The 16,495-nt window shown below is 40.7% G+C and overlaps 1 protein-coding gene across 2 annotated transcripts; it reads left to right on the top strand.

Moving 5' to 3' along the window:
- Nucleotides 1-728: 728 nt before the first annotated feature.
- On the top strand, nt 729-16,271 carry ube3b (ubiquitin protein ligase E3B). Of its 2 annotated transcripts, none has more exons than XM_088618079.1 (28): nt 729-795; nt 1,384-1,538; nt 2,412-2,581; nt 2,771-2,891; nt 3,183-3,242; nt 3,459-3,563; nt 3,929-4,025; nt 4,333-4,418; nt 4,528-4,610; nt 4,736-4,841; nt 5,126-5,246; nt 5,802-5,979; nt 6,116-6,282; nt 6,527-6,694; nt 7,186-7,357; nt 7,561-7,679; nt 8,341-8,455; nt 8,616-8,715; nt 8,877-8,996; nt 9,301-9,477; nt 9,571-9,681; nt 9,955-10,092; nt 10,449-10,514; nt 10,730-10,788; nt 11,180-11,362; nt 11,995-12,106; nt 12,347-12,439; nt 12,805-16,271. In XM_088618079.1, exons 3-28 carry the CDS (start codon nt 2,421-2,423, stop codon nt 12,994-12,996), a joined length of 3,210 nt encoding a protein of 1,069 aa, XP_088474205.1. In that variant the 5' UTR covers nt 729-795; nt 1,384-1,538; nt 2,412-2,420; the 3' UTR covers nt 12,997-16,271. The 2 variants fall into 2 exon arrangements, with proteins under 2 accessions (XP_088474205.1, XP_088474206.1); XM_088618080.1 differs by lacking the exon at nt 729-795 and adding an exon at nt 802-986.
- Nucleotides 16,272-16,495: the final 224 nt, after the last annotated feature.

Genomic DNA, 16,495 nt, shown 5'->3' with positions numbered 1-16,495 from the left:
GAGACGAATCACTTCTATGTGCACTGAACAGAGTTCTTAGCTATATAGCTTCATGTTCACTGTTGGTATTAAGTTAAGGCGAGTTTAAAGCATATGTACACATTTGTTTTAACGCTTTTATTTGGGCACTCTATGACAACACCGTTATATTGATTCTAATGAAGGTGTTATCTGCACACAAAAAAACAGAATATGGTATACGGTAAGGTAATTGCACATTATGATACATCCCATTAAAGATTTTTTTAACGTTGCGACAATACTGTGTAATTAACCAAAGGAATACATGTAACTTTTTTTCCAACCCCAGTTCTCGCTGCCAGCACTGAAACAGCAATCGTTTGCGAAACTTAAAAGTCGAAAACACAATCATTATTTTAATTCAACTGAATATTTACATCGTGGGAGCCTTTGCCTATATTGATTGGATGCTATATGGAATCATGGTTAAGATGTTAAAAAAAAGTTTAGATATCAACGTCCATAATTTCGCTGCTTGTTTTGCCCCTCAGAGAGTGCTTAAAAATCACCTCCGCCCCGCAGAGGGAGTAACCGTGAAAGAAATCCCACACATGCAAAAATAGTTCCATTGCTGCATGAAAATTCGTTATTTTAAAAGGAGTAATGCAAAAAAAATCAGTATAGCGTGAAATTTGTGACTGTAATTATACTGATTTTAGATCCTCTGCATTTTCTGATCTTTATCTTTAATGTTTTGTGATGTATTAAACAGCGTTGTTGTGCCTCCGGAAGGTTTTTGTGGTAACACCGAAAGGATTAATGGCTGCTTTCAGTGTATGGGTTTTGTTTTTATTGTTTACAGCTTTTTACCCCAGCTGAAGGGGTTATGGCATTTGATATTTTGTTGATTGAGTGCGTTCACGCATCGTCTAACTAATGCACGTTTATGATTGTCGTTGTTTGTAGAGCGAAGAATTGCGACATAGTATGTCTGAAAACAACATTAATTGAACATTTAGTAATAGGTACGATTGTAGACACCATTAAGCTTTATTATATCAATATATAAAATATATTGCACAGGAAAAAGGCAACGGACGGGTTTTCTATGTTGGTACATCGGTTCAGTTCTAGTTGCTGTTACTTGGCAACTTTGAATTCATGTTACACAGTAGTAGTGTATTATTTTCTTAGAAGTGTAAATACAGGGGTTTTATCAGCATTTTGACAGTTCAGGCAACCCGCTGTCAGGACCAAGGGCTAAAAGGTTTTTGAACTTGTGTGGGTTCAAAATGCGAGTAATAATTATTTTGGAAGGAACACGACCGAAGACATCATACGCACCCTGAGGTGCGATGTTGTATTTTGTGTGGTGCTGAATCGCAAAGGAATTGAAAGTATATACTTATTTTTACCTTCCAGAGATGACACCCTGATCAGCTTTTGCTGGGCTAATTTGGGTTCTACTGCAGTTTCCGGAAGGACTCTTGCTATTTTGGGCCTTGAAGGGAAAATTTAGCACATGCTGTTGTGTCTGTAATGAACTGGGAATCTCCTGTGACGAGCAAACGCCTTAGGTCAGTGCCCTTCCTATTGAAATGTTTCCTTGCAGTGTATGGATGTGAAAGTGGCTTGCTGTCTACGTATTTTAGCAGTACTACACGCCATTAACTATGTGATGGCTTTAAAACAGTCTTGTTAATGTTTGATAAATGTTCCATGTAAAACGCGTCATGATTCGTATAAGCAACAATGATATTTTTCTCTATGATGGCTTGCGGTTTATTCTAGTCTTTTTCGGGGATGTTGTAGAGATAGAAGGAATATTAGTAAAGTTACACAACTCTTTTTGCAAGTCAGTGCCCTTAGCCTAATTTCAGTCTACTTAAGTTAGCACTTTTGTGATAACACAACTCCTCTCACTACTAAAACTGGGCGGTGTGCTGAACGATTCCACTTTTTACTTCCACATAAGTGAATGGTGGTCCAGCATCCCTGCTAGCTCGTGCATTGCTGTGTGTCAGCCTCCTCTGTCAAGATGGTTTATTCAGAGTGACCTGCTGAGACAACACCCTGATCAGCTTTTGCTGGAACATATTTGGGTTCTACTGCAGTTTCCAGAAGGATTCGCGTTATTTGTGCCTGACTGCAAGTCAGTACAATGGTGTCCCGAGTCCTTAAACTAAGTACACTTTGCTGTCTTGAGAAAGTAGTAAACCACAACAGAGGTTTGTACTGCATCAGCATAGAGAGTGTAATTGCAGTCAAAAAGATGAAATGACTCTTAAGAACAGTTTGCTTTTCAGAAACATGATGTTATCGTCAATGCAGTTTTTTTTTTCCTTCATTAAGAATTATTCATAAAAAAAGGAAAGGGCCGAAATGAAATGGGCAGGTATTTGTTGTACCTGCTGTGAGTCTGTCAGTGCCGTTTTCCCGTCTTTCCCCAGGGGTGAAAGATGTTTGGCACAGTTCAGTCGTCCAAGTCCCAGTTCCTGGACAAAGCCCGGCAGGCCCGTGAGGAGAGGAAGGGCCAGAAGGAGCGGGAGAAGGCGGCCACGCAAATCCAGGCCCTTGTCAGGAGGTTCCTCTGCCGCTGCAAACTGCAGAAGCAGATACGGTCAGTCCAGCAAGCTTTCTCTGTGTTGGGCACTGCTAGACTGGGGTCCCCTTGTCATGTCCGTCAGAACACTGCAGCAAGTGTACATCACCCTGCTTCTTAAATGACTTAACTGCCCCCCAAAATATCAGCATGTGCAGTATGAGCTGTACGGTAACCAGACTGTTGCTCACTCTCTTGATTCCCTAGGAAAGAAGTAGATGAATTCTTCGAAGCCTGTGATACTGGATCTTGGAAAAGAAATGCACTTTCCATTTTTAAAATTGCAAGAAAGTTATTATTTATATTCAACTTAAAAGAAGACAAAGTGGTGAGTGTTATCTCTTTTAGACTTTGTTTTTCTCATCTTGCGGAGAAACGCAGAGAATCTAGTAGTGAATTTGTCAGGTTATTGTCGTTTTTTAACGGTGTGTGAGGATTTGGGATTTTTGTGTAGTCTCATGATGTCAGTTTTCCTTGTGTTTAATGTTTCATTTAACGTCTGGATTGTATGAAGTGGTAGAAATGTGGTATGTATTCACAGTGTTTTGCAGTCAGTTGAAATGTGTGTCCTATAAGTCATCATGGTTTGATTGTTTGGCTTTGTTTTATTTTTATCTAGAGATTTGAGAAATTGTGTCGCTGTATACTTGGGAGTATGGAAGTTGAAAACGAACCCAAGGTAAACATTTCTAATTTTTCCTGATAATAGTTTCCCTGGACCTGTTTTTTTTTCTTTTTATTCAAGTAAAAAAACACATTTTGCGATGTTATTTTCATTTTTAAACATTCTCTGTTTTTAATGTACACATTCTGTATTCCAGATCTCTTATTCTGGATTATTTCATGTTCCTGACTGATGTTGACATTTTAAATTCAGTGTTCTGTATGTCCATAGGTTTGGTATGTGTCCTTAGCTCTTTCAAAAGACCTCACCATCCAATGGATCAAGCAGATAAAAGATATCCTGTGGGTGTCCTGTGAGTTCCTGAAGAAGCTAAAGGTCAGTAGGTTTTCCTCAATTAAAATCCTGTAAATCATAATTCCTTCTGCTGTCAGAACTATTTTTTTTGCATAAGATTACAAACATTTGAGAAATTTAATTATAGCATCAACAAAATAACTAGCACTGGTGAGAAATATCCAATTTGGTGTTGTCATATTCATGTTTGAAACTTGTCTTAGACATATGAATCATAACAAATTCACTAAGATTCTTTGAAAACATTTGTAAATACTTATACTGTGCTATTTGCTTGCCATGGAAGAAGTGAATTAGCCTACACCGTCTGTGCTTTGGTAATAAATAAAGGTGTTGGTTAGCATTTTATGAGGGTATTTAATTGATTTGTTTGATCTTTCTTTCAGCCTGATATCCTTCAAGACAACAAAATGGTGACTCTGTACCTCACTATGCTAGTGACTTTCACAGACACATCCAACTGGAAGATTGTGAGAGGGAAGGGTGAGTGTTGGGCATTTCAGGATCTGGGATGTTTCCCGTAATGTCTGCAGTTGTTTTCAGAATAAAATCCTACATTTACAGTCCTGTAACTGTAGGATTTTTGTCCTATAAAGATGTTGTAGACTTCTTGTGTGAGCAGATCGGTTTGCAGACGTTTTCTCTCAGACATATTCTCTGTGTATTTCTGATATTTTAAAGTTTGCTAGAACTTTCCCGTTCATAGTTTTGTCAGATGATCTTTTTAATGCATGCATAAGGGGGTAACACACACTGTCCCTGGCTTTAAGTGATGTACCTCTTCTTACAGGGGAAGCTCTTCGGCCTGCTCTAAACCGTATTTGTGAGAACATCATGGGGCATCTCAATCAGAAGGGCTTTTATACTGTCTTGCAGGTAGCTTAAAGTTCTTAAATGTAATGCATTCAAATATGAAAAATAAAACCGGATATAGTGTAATTGTAATGTAGACTGACAATCTTGTTTCTTTTCATATTTCTTCTAGATTTTATTAACAAACGGATTAGCAAGGGCCAGACCCTCTCTTTCTAAAGGATCCCTAACAGCCGTATTTACACTGGCATTAAGGTATTTGTTTGTGTCAGTTGTCATTTGAATTTTATACTTTTATTCATTATTGTCATGAAAGGATGTGTGCTGATGTGGTTGCTTTTGACACGTCATCTGTAATGTGTTTCTCCTTTTGTTTGCAGGCCTGTTGTTGCTGCACATTTCTCTGATAACCTCTTGAGGTCTTTCCTGATTCACATCATGTCTGTACCAGCTATCATCTTTCACCTTAACAGTCTAACCCCGGAGGTAAACACTCAAGTATTTGTTTTATTTTTTGGGATTGGGTTCCCAACTCTAGTCCTTCAGGTCATCAACATCTTAAGTACATGAATGTAAATTTTTCTTCACAGATCTTGATTTAGGATTAAAGTAACCTAGAGAATTGTGTTGGATTGTGATCTTTGATGGACTAGAATAGGTATAAAGGCAGTCAGCAGTTAAACAATGACTGGCACCAGTCTTCAAATGGGTTTGGCTAAGTAAAACCCAAAAAGTGTTGTTATGAAAATGATTTGCTGGTATCCTTGCAGTGCATGACTGTGATCCAGACCCATGACCTCCTCCGAAAGTTTATCCTGTTCCTGAGCCGTGAGGAGCAGTGTGGGGATATTTGTGTTTGTCTTGAAGGAAGCCACACATTGTGCTTGCTAGGTATGTCACTCTCCTAGCTACACTTTTCCATTCTGGTTTGTTCATACTTCAGTAGGAAAGATCCCTTTGTAAACTAAAATCTAGATTATGTGCTTAATTTTAAATCGGGTTTTTAAGTCTCTCGTACATCTGTTGAATTTTTAAATTAATATTGCTCTGTTGAAATTATCCAGGATATATACAGCATATACTGCATGCTGCACCTTTGTTGTCAAATACCCCTTTCTTTACTGATGCATCAAAAAGTGTTCTTTTACTGCTTTGTGAAAGTATTAATAGTCTCTGGCAAAGTGCATAACAACACCGATTGGAGTCAGTGTTGTCTGCAGTGAAGTCTGTAAGCATGCTGAGCACTTTGAATGCATTTAAAATACATCATTAAGACAGTGATCAAAGAACTGAATCACACTGTTCAGTGTAAGACATGAACCATGTGTTAATTAAAATGGCCATCCTAATAATTGTGTACAGTATATATTCTCATCATGTGGGTCGGTAGAAACTTTGATATTCATGCATGTGCTACTGATCTTTAACGGTGTGTTATTGCTTAAGGTAACCTGATCCACCTGGCTTACCTGACAGAGAAAGTGCTAGAGGAGGAGGCAAATCACTTTGTGAAGGACCTGACAGACATGTTATCTTACTGCCAGAGATATGTGTCTCAGAAGAAGTCCAATCTCACACACTGGCACCCAGTCCTGGGTTGGTTCTCCCAGACCGTCGATTATGGGTCAGTAGAACCTTTCTGCAGTCTGACAGTGATTTGGAGTATTACGTTATGTTTGGCATTTGATGCAGTTGGCATCTGCACTTGTGTTGCTCAGAACAAGGCCGCTTTCTCACTCCGTTTCCTTGCGTCGTTCCAGATTGAACGAGTCCATGCCTTTGGTCACCAAGCAGCTGCAGTACCTGTGGGGGGTCCCGGTGATCCGGACCCTCTTCAGTGATGTTCTGAGTAAGAAACTGGAGAGCCAGGAGCCGGTCCCCGCACCTGCCCTGGCAGGGACATCACAGAACAACCTACCAGTCAAGAGTGAGTAAGACGGAGCTCCTTTCCCACTCTGTCTGCAACTGCTCAGTGGTATGGTGATACTTTAAAGATGTAAAGATTTCTGCTCTGGTTCCACGCATATTCTAGTGCTAGTACTCTCACCACACACCAGCTCTCAGTGACAAAACCAGTTTATAGATGGGGAGTATTAGGAGGCCATGATTGGTAAAGGCCAATGAGAAAGAGCACCGTTCCCGGTGACAGCTCCTGTTCTTTGTGTCCTCAGGCCTTTTCAAGAGGGCGTTTCAGAAGTCTGCGTCCGTGAGGAACATCCTGAAGCCGGTGGGGGGGAAGCGTGTGGACTCGGCGGAGGTGCAGAAGGTGTGCAGTATCTGTGTGCTCTACCAGACTGCTCTCACCACGCTCACCCAGATCAGACTGCAGATCCTCACAGGTGTGAACTCTACCATGAACGCCGGCTGGCGTTAGAGCCCTAAAGCCAGTTACTAAAACTGATTGCTTTTTCTCCGGTCATACGGCTCTTTAATTTCTTTACTTTGTGGATCTGCGATGAGCTGCGTTTGCTTTAATCCATGCCTGCATCATTACATTGCTGTGATGAGGATGATATTCTTCAGGATTCTTCTTTCATTTGCATTTTGAACCTTTGAGTCTGACTTTTACAGGGCATGTTGACTGAGAATGATGTTACATGTGACATGTTACAAAGTAGACGGGCAACCGACAGTAGAATTTTTTTTTCCTTTTGCGATCTGTAAGAACCCTTGCATTAAAAAACCATCAGCCAAATGTTCATGATATGCAGTATTTTTTACTCCATCGCTGTTGTGTTCCACGTGGTCATGACTGTGGTTTGTCAAAGCGTTTCATTCGGATATGAAGCGACAGGAGGAATCTAGTATCACACCTTGTCTCTCCCTACAGGCTTGACGTACCTGGATGACCTGCTGCCCAAACTCTGGGCTTTTATCTGTGAGCTAGGACCCCATGGGGGTCTGAAGCTGTTCTTAGAATGCCTGAATAACGACACAGAAGAATCAAAACAGCTTCTGGCCATGCTCATGCTCTTCTGTGACTGCTCTCGCCATCTCATCACGTAAGCCAGAGACGCATACTAAGTTTAGACTGGGGCAAAACCTAATGCTACAGCTAAGATGTCAGGTGCTGGAGTGAAGGGCGAGTGGGAGAGCTCTAACCTGGCATTTTCCTTCTTTATCTTGAGAAATAACCACTTGTGGTAGTTGTGGATATTATCTCATTTACTCTCCGAATCACGTTCCTGGCATTGTCTGCTTGCAGGATCCTGGATGACATTGAAGTCTACGAGGAGCAGATTTCGTTTAAATTAGAAGAGCTGGTGACCATCTCCTCCTTCTTAAACACTTTTGTGTACAAGATGATCTGGGATGGGATACTGGGTGAGTGCAGAACAATAGTGAATCGGTGTGCCTTCAGTCCCCTGTTGTTATACACACACATCTGGTGCTACAGGAAAATAGCTTTTCAAATACTTAAAAAAGGTAAAACACAGCTGTATTGGATGGTAAATGTACTCATAAAATGTATATTAAAAATGTAACAATTTATCTGATTGTATTTCTTAGTATGTATGCAGTTCAGGTAGGAAGTCAGATATTCGCTTTAATGTAGGGTGCTTTCGTGTTTTAAGTTTTTGAACGTGTTTTTAAGGATGCAGCTCAAAAATTGTATTTTACGCCAAAGGAATATAATGTTACGCCATCGTGGTCTTCTACAGATGTTTGAGTTGATCGGATTTCAGATACCATTGTGAAAAACCACAGCTTTGTCCAAACACCTTGACTTACAGAGTGGGTTTTGCCTAATTTCCTCAATATCCTCAGCCCAAGGAACATGTAAGAACAGGAGAGGAGAGAGGAGGCCATTCAGCCCATGTAGCCTATTGATCCGAGGATTTCATCCATGTGTAGCTTGAATCAGACGTATCAGCTTCAGCCACATGGCTGTGTGAGGTGTTCCATACGCCCACAATAATTTGCGTGAAGAAGTTCTCTTGTTTTAAAATGCCCGGTGTTCATGTGTTCCTTTGTGTGTTTGCAGAGAACGCGAAGGGAGAGAAGCTGGACCTGTTCCACTCGGTTCACGGTTGGCTCATGGTCCTGTACGAGCGGGACTGTCGCAGGAGGTTTGCCCCTGATGACCACTGGCTGCGCAAGTGAGTGCTGGGGATGATCGCCTGCGCTGGTGCTGCACAGCAGTGATAGTGTTGCGTGAGGATGCATGGCCAGATACGAACTGTGAAAGGGGGTAAACAGAAAACTAGTGCATCATTTCATTTAGCACAGTTTGATTTACTTGCCTCTCTTTTTGATCAGAGACCTCAAGCCCAGCCTTTTGTTTCAAGAGTTGGATAAGGGCAAGAAGAGAGCCCAGCTCTTACTTCAGTACATCCCTCACGTCATTCCTCATAAAAATGTAAGTATTGAATAATGGGAGAATGAAGATTTTGCCTATCAGCTTGATTCACTCCGGTGGGGTTTTTGTTTCTTTTTGTCTCTCTTTGAGATTCTGTTATTGTAGGAGCAACAACCTGTCTCATCCCACTGCCTGTTGACATATTCTCTCCTTCCTCCTAGAGAGTCTTGCTCTTCCGCAACATAGTGACGAAGGAAAAGGAGACTCTTGGATTGGTGGAGACGAGCTCCGCCTCCCCTCATGTCACTCACATCACCATCCGCCGCTCCCGAATGCTGGAGGTATCGGATGGGTTGAAACGGTGTAGGGCTTGTTCACATGTGTAATTCAGGGGAAAGCATTTAACCGTGAGGTCTCGACAAGAAGTTTAAATGAATCCCTTGTATCGAATATGCTAGCAGGTGCATAAGATGAGTGCTAGGTCTAGCCACAATTTTAATCAACAGAGCCCTACATCTCTCAGAGAGTGGAGGGTAGAAAAAAAATCACCTGTATGATCACTGCAAGCCAGAAACGTATTTGTAACCATCCTACTAGCACGTGGCCTTTGGTCTTAGGGGGGTCGTCTCTTTCTTCCTCCTGCAGGATGGCTATGACCAACTGCGCCGACTGCCTGTCAACTCCATCAAGGGGGTGATTCGGGTGAAGTTCGTCAATGACCTTGGGGTGGATGAGGCTGGCATCGACCAAGATGGAGTCTTCAAAGAGTTCCTGGAGGAGATCATCAAAAAGGTCTTCAACCCAGCTCTCAACCTCTTCCGGGTATGACGGATTCACATGTCAGCACACGTGATGATTCAGAGCGACTGCTTATAACTAATGAACTCTAAAGGTTGATCTTTTCTTTTGCCACAGACCACCAGTGGAAATGAAAGACTGTACCCTTCCCCGACATCCTACATCCACGAGAACCACCTGCAGCTCTTTGAGTTTGTGGGCAAGATGCTAGGCAAGGCTGTGTATGAGGTGAGCCAAGATTACAATGTCTAGAGAATCAACGAGAGAGAAATGTTACAGGTTTGAAGGCACTGCAGGATTTCTTAATCACATTTTTGGATCATTAAGAGTCAAACAAACAGATGAGCAGCCTGTTTTATTTCCTGTCATTTGGAACCCTTCTTGGTTGGGGCAGCTTTACTCTTTTGTTTCTGCAAGGAGTGATAAGCCTCATGTCTTCTTTAGCGTATGTTAGTTCTTGCCTTATGAGAGTCTAAACTTGCTGGTCACTGTGCTGTTTAGGGAATTGTGGTGGACGTGCCTTTCGCCTCGTTCTTCCTGAGTCAAGTCCTTGGGCACCATCACAGCACCTTCTACAGCTCCATCGACGAACTGCCCTCCTTGGACTCTGAGTTCTATAAAAACCTCACCTCTATCAAGGTAATAAAATTATACCTTACTAAATAAGTGTCATTATTCACGTTGCTTGTTGTTATGACTTGGGGCTTGATTTCAAATGACTTATGAGGTGTACATTCTCCTGCCATGAGAACTGTAACTGTCAATGCCATTACCGAGGGACATCAGCAAGAAGTCTCCTTCCTGCTCTTATTTGTCCTGCCCAGCTCAGGGCATACTCTACCAAGCTGTACAGAGACAGATCTTCCAGAGGGATACGTGCAGGCCGTCGAAGCAAACGTGTCTGTTTAAAGAGTGTTTAACTGCAGCCAGAAATGTACGATTCAGGTGAAATTGGACCAAAATGTTCACATGATCATATTTTTTTCTATCACAAGCGCTATGACGGGGATGTCAGTGACCTGGGTCTAACCTTGTCATATGATGAAGATGTCATGGGACAGGTAATGTCAGCTCTCTTCTTCAGTTGAGATTTTTTTGCTTACAGAAGAAAGTCTAATCTATACAATCTTAATTTACAGAAATGCTTTACTTCACATCAGTAGAGAGTTTGGAACATTACTAGCTATCAGTATGTGATCACGGAACCTTAAGGCAGGATTCCACATGTGATTCTTTCTTTAGTAGTTAAAGCTCTTTGGCTCTTTGTTCTTCTCAGTTGGTGTGCCATGAACTGATTCCTGGGGGAAAGACTATCCCAGTCACTAATGAAAACAAGTAAGTTAACCACATGCCGTGCTGGTTTCTTTAAAGGTCATGGTCATTCCCTAACATTTGTACATGCTTAGCAGAGATGACCTACAATTTAGGGTGAGTCGTCCAATCCCACCTAATTCCACAGATCTTTCTGAAGGCTTTTTCTAAAAAAAAAAGATTTGTGAAACTCAAAATGACAGTGTTTTGGGATTACCTCTGCTGCAGTGACGAAGGAAGTAGTAGGGAAAATGAATGGAATCGATATGAACATTTTTAAATTATTTTGACACGGGGTCATGATTCAATGAACTCATATATGCCACTTTGCAGTACCTTACATAGTTACAGACATTGCTATAATTAACTATGATTCTGAATTTGATGATGCTCCTTGCTCATGCCTTCTGTCCAGGATAAGCTACATCCACCTGATGGCTCACTTCAGGATGCACACACAGATCAAAGACCAAACGACAGCTTTCATCCGCGGGTTCCGCTGCATCATCAATCCCGAGTGGCTGCACATGTTCTCCACCCCTGAGGTGCAGCGTCTCATCTCCGGGGACAATGCCGAGATTGACCTGGAGGACCTCAAGTGGGTGTTCGGGCAAGGGGTGTGGGCTGGGGACAAAGATGCTCATGGCCACTGTGCTAGCTTCTTTAAAAATAGCTATGAGCTCAATACAAATGTAGGGTTTATTAAAAAAACATGTAGCGCTGTTTTGGAAATTCCACTCAAAGCTCTTTACAGGTATTGGGGACTCTCCACCACCACCAGTGTGCAGCCCCACCTGGATGATGCGACAGCAGCCATAGTGCGCCAGAACGCTCCCCACACACCAGCTCTCAGTGGGGAGGAGAGCAGAGTGATGAAGCCAGTTCAGAGATGGCGGTTATTAATAGGTCATGACTGACAAAGGCCGGGGGGACATGTGGCCACCTGGGTAACACCCCTCCCATGCAGACTTATTATTAAATAATAGTAGCTGACTCTGCATGGCATGGGGTCACAGGTGGGATTCTTGTTTGAGATCTCTGGGGCAACCTTCAGGGAATGAATCATGTCCTGGCTGGATGTGGTTATGTCACTTGACTAGATCTCTTTTGTGGCGTACTGGCTACGATGGCAAGTGGAAACTGGTCTTAGGAACTGCATGTACTGAAAATAGTGGAAAAGGATAGAGGACAAATACAGCTGATCTCATAATTTCTTTTTTTTTTATACAGGAAACATACAGTCTATTATGGTGGCTTCCATAGTAGTCACAGGGTAATAATCTGGCTGTGGGACATTTTATCCAATGACTTCACAGCCGAGGAGAGAGCCATGTTCCTTAAGGTAATCCTCTGTCATCCTCTCTGTCACAAAAGGCTGTGCCTAACATGCAGAAAAATAAAATACAGCGAACTGTTTAGACTGCAAAAATGTAAAAATCGTAGACTCTTAAACAGTAAAATTCTCTCATTCTAAGAAAAAGTGGTTTCACTTTATTGTGCAGTGTCTAGACTGTTTAACAGGCTCCTTAATGCTTATCTGGAGATCCCGGTTATGATCTCAGCTGTTGTTATCGGTTTGCAGTTTGTCACCAGCTGTTCCCGACCTCCACTCCTGGGTTTCGCCTACCTCAAGCCGCCTTTCTCCATCCGCTGCGTGGAAGTGTCCGATGATCAGGTGAGGCAGTGCAAAGTCAGTTTTGATCATTATTCGCTTTCCCACACTCCTTGGGTGTTCTCTGCTTCGTGTCTCCAGAGAAACCATATAGACTGGTGTGCAGGCATATTAAACTAATTTGATCTCAGGGTAGTAAAAAGATTTTCTGTGTTTTTTTTTTTAAGTGCATTCATTTCACTGCTAGTGCTCCCATTGGTTTTTTTAACGATTAAAAAAAAACACGATGACATGAATGTCAATACGGTCTGTTAATACTGTTAATACAGTCCCCTTTGAAGAGCTCTGTGCTTGTAGTTGGGAGGCCGCGTTAAGAAAAATGTTGTCTCGGGACGGGGCTGTTTCAGACTTGTGGTGTGTTTCTGTAGGACACGGGAGACACGCTGGGCAGTGTCCTGAGGGGCTTCTTCACCATCCGCAAGAAGGAGCCAGGAGGCCGGCTGCCCACCTCATCCACCTGCTTCAACCTCCTCAAGCTCCCCAACTACAGCAAGAAGAGCATCCTGCGGGACAAGCTGCGCTACGCCATCAGCATGAACACGGGCTTTGAGCTCTCCTAGCACATGGCCCAGGGGACCAGAGAGGAGCTCACGCCACACGCCAGACACTGGGGCTCACTTACTGCCTTTGCACTCCTGCTCCATTTGGGACGAGATTTCTCCTGTCTGAGATTATGCCCTTTAATGTCATTTTTTTTTTCAGCAGTGTGCAACACGTCATTGTCAGTGAGTCTGTGTTGTTGCAGTAATGATTGTGTCAGAGCAGAATCACCGAACAGAAGCAAGTATAGCTCATTACTTTATTTTTAGTCCCAGCCCATTTAAAATCATTTTATTTTGTAAATTGATCAAATGTCCGTGGCTTCATCTTAAGCATTTTACGTGTCTCAGGCTCAGTAATCACTCCCATGACTTTTAAAAGTAGTTTGCATTGTCTCAAGTTTTTTAATATTAAACTTAACGAGAAAGCAATACAGATTTAAGCCATGAACCTTTCTAGTTTCAGAAACCAGCTGTATGGCATGCAACATTCAGTATTGTTCTCCAGGTTTGCTAAAATGATCTATATGGAGATTAATTAGATATTGGAGAAATAAGTCCAAATACAGTACAGTACTTGCAACTTGTTAATTTTGACGTTGCCAAAAAACACTGCATCAGATTTGCTCAGATAATGGTGACTAATTTAGTTTTCATTATCAGAGACTATATAGCAACTTATTTTTAAGAGGAGGTGTTTTTGTGTTTCTAGGAATTTCAGGAAAGACTAGCTTTATCTTTTGTAGTGGGTAATTGAGAAAACGTATAATTTCCATTATTGTATGTTTTAACAACATACTTATTTACCTCCCCCCATATAACAGAAGTTACCTCAGTCCCAACAAAACTAAAATTACACTACTTTATATAGAAACATACCTCAGTTTGTTTTCTGAAGGTAGGCAGAAAGCTGCTGAATTTAGTTTTCAAAATTGATCTTGTACTGTGAGGTGCAGTTGTAGGATGTGTATTTGATCATATTGTTGAAGAGCAAAACAGCCCTGAGTTCTATTGAAGCAACTTTCTGTACTAATTGGATTTAAAAAACAACAAAGCGAAAAAAAAACACTATATGGCTCCTCAGATTGATGAAAGAGATTTGTTTCTTTTCACAAATTCACCTTGAAAAAGAAAGACTGATACTTCTTGAAATGTTTTGTTTTCTTATTTGTGAAGTATTTGCGCATTTATAGATTTCTTCCATTTAAATATTTTCAATTTATTGTTTAGTGTTTATAGAGAAATTAAAATTATGTACAGCTTTTCTTTTTGTATGAAAGTTCAGCATATTGTGGACAAAAGGTTTATGTTATCTCATCTTTTAATAGCTAAAGAATTGAATTTGATTTTAGAGCTGAACCTATGAGAAAGCATTGCATATTGAACCTAACCTTGGCATTTTGTCTAATTTGCTGTAGGTCAGTGGTTTAAACTGGAAAGGAAGATGTCAAATATTAAGGATAAATGATGTCAGTGTTTCTTACGGCTTTCAATACATCAAAACATGTTTATCCCAAAAATCAGAAATTTGTTTCCCCAGCAATTAATAGAGAGTACTGTTAGGGATTATGCTTGTAACTCTCTCTATTGCTCCTTATTGAATAATGTGGGTTTTTCCTCATCTGCGTCTAGTGCAATACCAATGTGGTTAGTGAGCATTTGTAAGTCACTGTTCTTAAACGAACAACAGATACAAAATAATTCCTTCCATGGGGTTTTTAATGAATTAATCTGTCATATTTTGTAACAGTGTAATGACATCCAAGACGGTTTTTGTTTTCTTCACCATATTGTTGCCTTTGGTTCCATCAAGGGATTTGCCTTTTTGATTGCTGTAATGGTGTCTTTTGGAACCAAGCCATAACTGCTGGGAAGACTCAATTCCAGCAAAGACTGAGACCTGACTGCAAGCCACACTTTTGAGGCATATCAGACTCTGAATGGATGCATCTTTCACCTGGGGCAGATGAAATAGAAGACTGTAGAAGCAGCTGAGTGGTGACGCACACTGTAACTTTGTTTAACTTGTGTATGCATTTTCTTTAAGAAGAAAGAAAAAGAGACTAACCCGTGGACTGTAGACATGCAGCATTTTGGATTCCATGAAATATATCCTGAATCACTCCTTGGAGGTGATGTCCCTATATAGCTTTCTAATATAGTGACAGTTAGTTGGCCTTGAGTGACCATGTCTGATCTCTGTGTGAAATTGAAAAGATTGCAGATCTGATGGGTACCGTCAGGGTTGTGTAAGTTCAGAAACAGACTAGTGTTGGGTAGGATGCACCTCCTCTATTCATTGTTGAGAGCAGCGCCTAGCCCATGCATGAGTCTGAAAAATGGGACCTAGAGTGGAGAATGAAGAGACCATGGAAGCAATAGCCGATCAAATTTAAATTTTTATTATGCAAACAGTGTACTTGCATAGCATCGTTATGTCAGTATGTGTCTTGCTGTGGTGCACCAGACCCTTTACAACACTGTATTCCTTTCCAAGGTGATTTGTCGATTATTTGCCTGGATTTGTAAATAAATACATATCGAGATTTTCTTTAAACTGGGTATGACTTAAGGTGTTAACAGCAGTTGCCTTAGAGTTCTTCTCAGATCTCATTTTTATCTTATTCCTTCTCTTGACCAGAAAATGTAACACATGGTTGAAATTAATACTTAGATATTATCCGTTAGAACTGCCTTCTATGGATGAGCTTAATGTTCAAATATGTTACAGCCATTTTGACGTTTATTGTTAATCTGCAGATAACCTCCCAGCATCAGTATACCTGCTAAAAGATTGCATGTACCCAGGAAATGAAGGGCTTAATTTTTGCCATTTGGTGTACAATATTGCAATCTAAAGATGTCTCTGATGTGTAGCCTCGTGTGCTTTGTGTACCACTGACCTAACAGATATAAGGCAGAAAAGTTGTTTTTATTTGACTTTAGAAGGAATTATGGTACAACCATGAAGACCGTATAAAGGGACTCCAGTCTTGTCTAGCACTAGTCATGAGAAGCTTTTTAAAACTATTCCCTGAGTGGACATTGAACATAATTTCCACACCCTTGTGTTTTTTCTTTACCTTAAATGATACAGGAAGAAAACTGAGATTTATTTTAAAGGTATCTGGGAAAAATGAAGAAATTGTTGCACTATGAGAAACGCTAGTTGTAATACTGTTTCAATGTAATAAACGTGTTTAAAAATGTAAAATCTTACTAAAATGAAATGACTGCTGTAAGATACTAGTTGCAAGTAATGCTTTGTTTTTTTTAAATGTATACTTTACAATGAACTGAGTGTGTGCTGTTTTTGTTTATTCCACTTGATAATACCTAAGAAATTTCTTATAATGAGGGAAAACGATTTTCTACTTCCTAAAACAGATAATCCTAATCACATCCCCTCACTAAGAAAAAATAAGAACAGGAAGATTTTAATAAAAATTACTTTTTCTTATCAAATAACATTTCCCACATTTGTTGTTTCTGAACTGTTTAAAACAATACTAAACTTAAT

The sequence above is a fragment of the Lepisosteus platostomus genome, chromosome 24, assembly GCF_059453375.1.
Source record: "Lepisosteus platostomus isolate fLepPlt1 chromosome 24, fLepPlt1.hap1, whole genome shotgun sequence".
In the NCBI taxonomy this organism is placed as follows: Eukaryota; Metazoa; Chordata; class Actinopteri; order Semionotiformes; family Lepisosteidae; genus Lepisosteus; species Lepisosteus platostomus.
The sequence above is the reverse complement of the archived record's forward strand: the minus strand, read 5'-3'. Positions and strand labels throughout refer to the sequence as shown.